This window comes from Branchiostoma belcheri, unplaced genomic scaffold (genome assembly GCF_001625305.1).
Source record: "Branchiostoma belcheri isolate BF01 breed outbred unplaced genomic scaffold, Haploidv18h27 scaffold5, whole genome shotgun sequence".
Taxonomy (NCBI): domain Eukaryota; kingdom Metazoa; phylum Chordata; class Leptocardii; order Amphioxiformes; family Branchiostomatidae; genus Branchiostoma; species Branchiostoma belcheri.
In genome coordinates this window covers 7,526,939-7,535,966 of record NW_017804131.1, presented here as the reverse complement: position 1 = coordinate 7,535,966, position 9,028 = coordinate 7,526,939, and the positions used below count along the sequence as shown (strand labels likewise).

Genomic DNA, 9,028 nt, shown 5'->3' with positions numbered 1-9,028 from the left:
CCCCACACACACAAAAACATTTGCAGTGGAAGGTGAACTTTGTTTTAACAAAAATCTTGTAAAGACTCTGGGAAAGAGTCCCGAAAAGATAAAGATAAGATGAGTATGATAAAGCACGCATACTTTACGTACATAACCCTTATATAAACATGCAACTGACAAATAACCAGGTGACTTTTCCCCCTTTTCATAGTATCACTTGTCCTTTATACTACAATTCCTTGATAATGTCATTAAGTTGTTGCTCTATAAAACACACAACTAAACGATATCTGAAACATAAATTTCTTTGTATCAATGCACACACACAGAGTGCAATCAATGCGTATCGTGCCTATATTTCTTTAAGGTCACACCTTTGATAACACTAGGGAGGTTTCCAACATCAATATATGTGCTTAAACATTCCAGCAATACCTGAGCGGCCACTCAACACGTCAGGACATTGGCAGGAGGGCAAAGTACGTTACTAGAGTTTAGGCCACACCGACTTAGGCCTTGTTCATATGAAACCACCCGAACCGCGATTCGAGTAACACACAATCTTCACATCTGGTCCACGTGCCATACATTCCTTTCAAACCGTGTCCGATCACTATTCTACGAATCTACATTCATTGTTGTTTGATGAAAACACGCAAGGTAGCAAGTTATTAATGTCAGAGGTCAACGACCTGCTTGCTGGTGCCCCCCTCCCAGCGTTTCTAGGCCGAATGCCGACGTGGTCCCGCTAGAGGCGGTGAAGCTCGTCCTAGAACGGACACATTATTCCACCATTACTGCTCTTTAATGTGCTGCCACATAAATTTTGGTATTGCATATAAATAAAGAAATGTCATCCCGTAATCCATGACCAGGTGAAGTCACATTGAATTGAAATCACATTGCGTTCAGACACAAATCACGATGCGGGAAAACTGGTTCGAAACCACCTCTCGAAGTGGTTTGGCGCTTTCAATGTGATTTGGAGCGTTCAGATGGGGCTACTTGAAACCGGCTTCGAGGGAAACCACATGTAAAGCGCCTTCACTGACTTCATATGAACAGCTAGGCCTGGTAGTTAGTGACAATACGGAGCCGGTGGTAACTATGGATGCACCCAGGCTACCGAAGCTCCACGACTCAAGTCTCAGTACATACGTACAGTGCCGATTTACAAATTCCGCAAAAAGTCAGGCTTGTCACTATGTACTGCAGTAAATTCACAGCTTTGTATTGCTGTGGTATAGTGGCATTTTCATTTTTGGCCAGATTTTTATTTTATTCGCCCGCGTGCACTAGTTTGGGGGTCTCCGGGGGATGTCATCCACAGAATTAAGGCGGTGTGGCCTAACAAGAGGTTTGGCCCAAACTGCGAATTTGGGTCGCATTCCACGGCAAACTGCAGTTTTGATTAAGTCCATAGGGGTCGCTGCGGTGCAACCAATACTGCATATATGGCCACAATACGTAAATTTTATGGATGACACCCTCCGCAGACTCCAAAACAAATGCGAAAGGGAGAAAAGAAAAACAAGGCGGGCCCAAAAGAACAAGATTCCTATATTTTTAAATTTTGACATCATAAACCCTGTCAAACAAGAAATACTAGTACCTATATTGTGCTAACTTTACTGCCAACTATCACAACATCCATTTGTCACTGAAACAACTTTGAAAAAGGAAAGTTTACAATCATTGTACAAAATGGTTTCGATTCAATGGGAACAAATAAAAGGAATGAAATACATCAATTATTACGCACCCATCCATTATTGTATATTTTGTGTATTCTTTAACAAACAATTTTCAGGACAAACTGAAAGTTCATGGCTGTTTTAGCGGTAGTTATCATATCCAACAAGATAGTATTACATATGTCCTCCTTACATTGTTTAAAGCTTGACCAAAGCTTGGCGTATAAGCCAGCCCAGGGCGACTGGGTAGATACATGTACACTTAGAACGTGTATTTCTTTAAAATAAGCCATTGCGACAGGAATTCAGCAATATATAATGTTCCAATTTCTTTTGAAATTTTTACGTTCGACTTTTCCCCTCTTTTACATTCGACAACTACTAGCAGTCAAAACCTGGCTTTGATATCAGTGATTGCACCAGAGAAGTATAATACAAGTTTGGGACCGCATTGTAGATACATTTCCCTGTAATCACGCATATATGTAGATATGTAAATATTGTACGTTAGGGAATGCATCTATAACAGCGACACCTGTGCTGCAGTGCAATGTGAACCAGTCAGAATTGCACGTGAACCAGACAGACGGTCACCGAAACGTCGGCTGAATAAAAGACTTGGTTGTGTAAAAAGATTCTCGTTACTCAGTGTCTTACCGACCTGATTAAACTACTCACGGCTGTTTTTTAAATGTTTTTCCTCATCAGACCTGCTCTCCTTGTTCGCTGAGTCTCTGTAAAAGAGCTCCCTCCATTTTTTCGTGAAGAAGATAAAACAGCGAGAGTGTGCTTGGCAGAATCATCACTCTGGTGCCCAAGCCTTGCCAAAGTCTCCATATTCCTCCCTCGTTCACTATAGAGTTTACGAAGAAGAGAACGCCCCGCTGCGACTTTGGACTGCACTGCAGAGCAGACTGGATGCGTGTCTTGATCAAGTCCATTGGGGTCGCTGCAGCGCAGCTAATACTGCCTGTAGGGAAAATAATGAACGAATGAATGGATGAATGAATGGATGAATGAATGAATGAATGAATGAATGAATGAATGAATGAATGAATGAATGAATGAATGAATGAATGAATGAATGAATGAATGAATGAATAACCTTTATTGTACACATATACCCACTGGGTTAAGTACAGGCCACAACAAGTGGTAAAAGTGGTAAAAAGGTTAGAGCAGGTGTCTTTTCTAAAAGAAGGTTTGTCTGAGTTTATGAGAAATACAAATAATGTAGGGTTCCGCGGACACGTGAAAGAAAGGCTGCTGGAACACAGCTTTGATGCTCCGTTCATACCTCATTTGCATTTATGTTCTACACACAGTGTAATATGTAGTAGTAGTGGGCTAGTTTATGATTTTCGATCTTTAAGTATGATGACTCAAAGTTTACTCTGTTGGGTGACATGACGAAAACTTAAGACAACGTAGCTTGTAAAAAAAGCAGGCCTTTAATTTAGTGATGAAATTTCGAAGTAAGAAATTAAGGTATTTTATAACGGTGAAAATAGCGTCTAAGCACCTGCTACAAGTCCTATCTGAAACCGTTTGTGGTCAGGACAGCGGCGGCCATGTTGGGTCTCATACCGCCGTACCCCAGCTTCCCGCAACGTGAAGAACAGCGTGTTGAATATGAGGTCACGTGCCAGCGTGGGTGCGAAACCCCTGTACATACCTGAAGAAGATTTGAAAAATAACTGGTCGTCATTGGAGGAGGATGTAGAAGGATTCAACCGTTTAAATTAACGTAGATTTGAGTCAAATGATGATGTTGTTGGTGAATGCCAGACTACATTAGACATGGGATGGAAATATTGGGAAAATTCTGTTTCTAGGTAGAAAGCCCACGAATACTTAATAAACATATTAAAAAGATAATGAAAAAAATGCACAATCAGTATCTAGCTGTTTGTCGACGTCACTTGATGTTAAAGCTACCGACAGGTCTCAGATATTACCATAATTCACCATTTATGCTTATTTGTTTATTTGAGTTTACCACAAGTACAAGTATATACAAGTGGAAAGGAGGACAAAACAGGTGCATTGACACCTTTACAAGTTGTCCTCCCAACACTACATGTACAATGTAAATACAAGTTATAATTATAATGAATACAAAACAGACTACAATATTGAACGTCTTAATATACACCTCGAGAAGACTAAATACTGAACCTTGTGTTGTGTTGAAATAACCTGTCGTCCTCCAGACATCCCTGAGTTGGTGACCATGAACCTGCGCCCGGACCATGAACAGCTCAGAGGGAGCCGCCACGACTGCAGTACCCACACCAGCCGCTAGTCCGCCTAACATCCAGATCCCCAAGGACTGTTCCCCGCCTCGCAAGTCCGTCAGAAAGTTTGTCGTCACGATCCAGCTCTGCATCTTGAACACTCTCTCCGGCATGACACCCAGGGAACGAGATACCACACCTGGGAACGAGACGGGGGAACTCAATATTGAGAGAGATAGTGAGTGAGTGAGTGAGTGAGTGAGTGAGTGAAAGAGAAAGAGGGTGTATGCGCGTGTAGAGGGAGAGAGAGAGAGAGAGAGAGGGAGAGAGGGAGAGAGGGAGGGAGGGAGGGGAGAGAGAGATGGAGTGTGTGTGTGTGTGTGTGTGTGTGTGTGTGTGTATATGTGTGTGTGTGTGTGTGTGTGTGTGTGTGTGTGTGTGGAAGAGTGTGTGTGTGTGTGTGTGTGTGCGTGCGTGTGAGAAAGACAGAGGAAGAGAGAAAGAGAGGGAGTGAAAGAGGAGTGTGTGTTTGTGCGTGTGAGAGAGGGAGAGAGAGTGTATGAGAATGTGTGTGCGCCCGAGAGGGAGAGAGGGACGGAGTCTGAGAAAGAGAAAAAGAGAGGGAGAGAGAGACAGAGAGACAGGCAGACAGACAGAGAGAGGTTACATGTATGCCTAGAGGGGATGCTTATTAGCGATAGTTAATGTATGCGCAGCTGCCAACAATGCAGGCACTGTAGGGTTCGGCTATAATCTCTATACGACAGGTTAACTTCGAGTTCAAAATGTAGGCTTCGTTTTATTTCAGCTATTTTATTCCAGTTTTTGGGTGTGAAGCCATGAAATCAGACCACCAGTGTGCGTTATGTTGATCACCTGACAGTGATTGACAGGAAAGGGGCGTTAGTTGTCTCAGAGTGAGACATACAGACAGTAATAATTTCACGGACTGTAAGCAACTAGGGCGATAGCAAAGATACCAAAAATGGGAATGTGTAGCGCCCGGATGGGCATATTTCACGATTATACGTTTGCTGACATTTTGCTGACAGAAAACAGTCCAATTATTTAAGTAACCTACTTACTTACCAGGCACCAGTGACAATACAGGTCAAACACGTTGGTCAACGCACGTCATCGACTGTCATTTGGGTCATTGACCTGGAGTGACCTCACCCCTTTTACTTCGAATACGTGTAAGAAAGCAGTCCAAAACCAGTGTGACAAGTATGACAAATGTGTTATTTATATTGCCCCATAGTCAACATAAAAAAATATATTGTTTCGGAAAGGGAATATTGCATTTTGAACGTCAACAGGCTGACCTCTTTTGTAGTTTATATCAGAATGCACAACCGCCATGTACTAGTATTCTTTTCCTACTAAAATATAATACCAGTGGCCTTGTTATCATAACCCACCATAAGCAACAACAGTCCAGACGATATACGTAGTTCATACATGATATCAATATCCGATTATGTTGTTGTAGGACATATTTTAAATAGCAACACGACAGGGCGTCGATCGTAAACTGAACATAGTCTGCATCAAATCCACAGAACAACATACCTCTGTACAGAAATCCGACAGGACTGCGCACAGTTCGGCCTAGGAAGTCCTTCCATGAGAAATGTGGTGTCTGTACGAAGGTTTTAAGCGTGAACAATGGGTGGTGAACAACCTGCGTCAGCCCGCCGGCTAGCATGCTCACACCAGCGCTGTAGAGCTGCCAGTTCTTCGGGAGATAGTCCGCCCTCCCCCGTGCAGGTCCGACGGGCGAGATCGCCGGCTCCGGTGGACGTGTGCCGCACAACCTGGCTTCGACTTGAGTCTCCATGACTTCACACAGTACTGGGTATACTAGCTAAGCCTTAATGATTTAGAACTATCCTATGTCGCGAACGAAGGGTTTGAAAAAATGATTGTATTACTCTATTGAAAGCCGTGACCCAGACAACCACCGAGTAAATAATGCAGCAGACGGGATGACAGTTGTCTAACCGTATTGCCATACGCATGCCCGGGGTCGATCAGATGTAGATTTGTATTGTCTCGGCATGTCACATATATTTGCACATGAAGCGTGCACCAACATTTACATTGGGGATTCAATTAATAACTGTAAAATACACTGTTTGCGTTTATATAACACAACAGTTGAAAATGCGATTTGATTATTTAGGTCAAAAAGGTGTGCATTGATAGGTGGTATTAAATAGGCCTGCAGGTAACGACGTGTCACTGCAGACTAGAAGTAAAATTGTTTATACAGCATTTGCAGAACATCAGAATTCAAGATTAAGATGGGGGCCCCCGTGATGTAAGTAAAACTGGTGTCTGACCCACACCATGATCCTTTTGTTATCATGCCCAGATGTGTTTTGTTAACGTTTCAGGCCTTGACCCTTGATCCTTGGCACGCAATGTCGCTTGCTTGTAATATTATGAACCTTTATTTTATCGAATAACAGTAACGATTTGCTATAATTACCTTCGCCAAGAAGGTTATGTTTTCAGTAGCGTTTGTCTGTCTGTCTGTCTGTCTGTTTGTGAACAGCATAACTCAAGAAGATTAGTATGCATTGTCATGAAAGTTGGTAGGTGGGTAGGTCTTGATGAGACCTAGAAATGATTAGATTTTGGGCCCCCTGGCGGCTTTTGTTGGTACTGCAGCAGAACTTCCGGTTTTGATATCTCGCGATCTGGACATGCTAGGGTCACGAATTTTAGTTGGTACATAGCTCTTGGGGTAGGGAAGAAGTGACATGAGTTTGGGCCCCCTAGCGGCTTGTTCTGGAACTGCAGGAGCATTTGTTGAAAAATTTTCGAAGGATGATAACTCAAGAACCGGATGACGGATTGTCGTGATTTTTGGTATGTAGGTAGCTGAAGGGATGCTTGACATAATCAAATGACAGTTGTGCAAATCAGGAGCTAATTTGCATAATTAATGAGGAAATTCTATAAATCTGCTTTGTTCGATAATAGGACTATGAAACACTTGTGACATGTAATTGAGAATTAAAAAGAAACATCTGAGGATAAAGACTATGTAAATGAAGACCTAATTTGCATAATTAATGGCAATTTTTTATAATTTCATAGTTGTAACTACTGGGAATTTCATACTTGCCACATTTGGAAGTTAAGTGAAGGCGAACATCAATAAACATAATTTATTCAAATAATTACCTCATTTGCATAATTTATGAGGAAGTGCTATAATAGCCTTTTTGTTAAGATAAGACTGTCATTGGGTGGAGAATATGATCAACTGATATAACCCATGCAAATGAGGATCTTATTTGCAAAATCAATTATCAAAATTGTATAATATTTCAACCGCAAGGGTTAACATCATTTGGCGAAGGTATGAGATCGTGGAACTCTTGTTGTATACTGCAACACCTTTCCCAATTTTGTCTTCATAATCATAATAGTGTATGTTGATAGCCCGCGTAAAGAAATCATATTTCGTTATGTTGTAAGGTAAGACTTTAATAACAGGTTGGACCTCTATTCAGAGCGAGCCCAGAGGGGGCAGCCATTGTTGTCATTATCCATTAGGCCACACCAATTTACTTTCTTGGTTAACGGATTCGCTCGCTTCATTTTTTTCTGATTAGCAAATAAAAATAAACATTCAGAATCTACTGCAAAATGCTCATATTTTGCCCTGAATAGTTGACAACAGTCCTTTTCATCCTAGTTGTTACAGTTATTCCGCCTTTCAATGCAATGGTATCATTAAAAGCTGAAAATTCATGTTTAAATTTTGAACCAGCCTGGTGTGTTGACTGCATGGCTCCTATCAGTGTACCATTTTGGGCCATAATTGGATGCCTAGACCTGTTTTTATTTTTATTTATTTTTCGCCCGCCCGCTCCATTATTTGTCTAGAAAAATCCGTTAACCAAGAAATTAAATTGGTGTGGCCTTAGATTCAGACAAGCAACATGTAACTTTTCAGATGAGTTTTTGGATCACATGGAGTAGGGAAGCATGGAAAAAATCGTCTGAGTGCACATATCCAGCTACCCGCATGTCCAACTTCATGTTATTTGACCTAAGGCCACACTGACTGGATTATATGGCTCGCGCGTGCACCAAGTCCGTTTAGAAATAACTTTTTACGTCGGAAGGAAAAGAAGAAAGGGAACAGGACTTACCCTCTCCAAGTCTTTTAAAGAAAAACGAAATGTAAAAAGACATGAATAAAGAATTTATTGTTTGGTAAACCATGCTCGACCATTCTGACTACTTACATTTCATAGAAAGCCTTTTATTTCTGAAAATTTCTTGTGCATCTTTAGATATAAACCAAAAAAAATCTTGTGCATCTTTAGATATAACCAGTAAAACTATAGCTTGTACCATGTATGTTGTAGAATATAGTATAATGTTACGGACGTACTTTCTTATGTTGTTTGTAACTGCAATTAGCCCTCGGGCATGTATTTGCAATAAACTTTCTTTCGTTATAACCTGGATGTCTAGCCTCCATGAACGTTATTATGACTTCAGCATGAAAGTTCATCAGAGTTGGTTAATTAATTCCAGTGAGTCTTATTCCTTTAAGTTTAAGTTTTCTCTACGTGAGGATGACTACTTTCTTTTTGATATTCATAATCATACTTTTGAATGTGTAAAGACTTAGGATTCCTCTATATTAAAACTTCATTTTATGTACACCAATGATACGAGTTTTCAAAGTGTAGTTTGCTTTTGTTACCTTACAGTAATTCAATAAAAAAATCACAAAAAACATCATGCCCGTAGCCCGGATTTTGAATGGTGGTTTCTTCCAACTGCTTGAGGGGACCTCGAGCGCCGAAGGCGCGAGACTCCTAGGGGGGTCCGGGGGCATGGTCCCCCGGAAAATATTGAAAAATGAACCGTCTAAAATGGCATTTCGTGCGTTTTTGAGAGGATTTCAAAGAAAAAAATCAGAGATAAATTTTTCTTCAATGACAAAGAGAGCAGTTTTTCTACGATTCCAATTTATCTTTTCAAGAAAAATCTTGGACCTTTACATAAAAAGTGGACCAAAAAGTGGACATTTACATAAAAAGTGGACCAAAAAGTGGACCTTTGAGCCTTGTGAGGGGGGGG

The 9,028-nt window shown here is 41.1% G+C and overlaps 1 protein-coding gene across 1 annotated transcript; it reads right to left on the bottom strand.

Moving 5' to 3' along the window:
* Positions 1-2,330: 2,330 nt before the first annotated feature.
* On the bottom strand, positions 2,331-5,913 carry LOC109480063 (mitochondrial substrate carrier family protein X-like). Its single transcript, XM_019782213.1, has 4 exons — positions 5,486-5,913; positions 3,855-4,112; positions 3,199-3,351; positions 2,331-2,646 (listed from the first exon to the last, which is right to left on the bottom strand). The coding sequence occupies exons 1-4, from the start codon at positions 5,751-5,753 to the stop codon at positions 2,381-2,383; spliced, it is 945 nt and encodes a 314-aa protein (XP_019637772.1). The 5' UTR covers positions 5,754-5,913; the 3' UTR covers positions 2,331-2,380.
* Between the last annotated feature and the right edge of the window lie 3,115 nt (positions 5,914-9,028).

Excerpts from the sequence above, each read along its gene's own strand:
- LOC109480063 (XM_019782213.1), bottom strand. The coding sequence starts at position 5,753 with ATGGAGACTCAAGTCGAAGCCAGGTTGTGCGGCACACGTCCACCGGAG. Across the intron at positions 3,352-3,854 it reads TTATTTCAACACAACACAAG|GTATGTACAGGGGTTTCGCA; the intron begins GTTCAGTATTTA and ends AATCTTCTTCAG. Across the intron at positions 2,647-3,198 it reads TCAGATAGGACTTGTAGCAG|GCAGTATTAGCTGCGCTGCA; the intron begins GTGCTTAGACGC and ends TTTTCCCTACAG.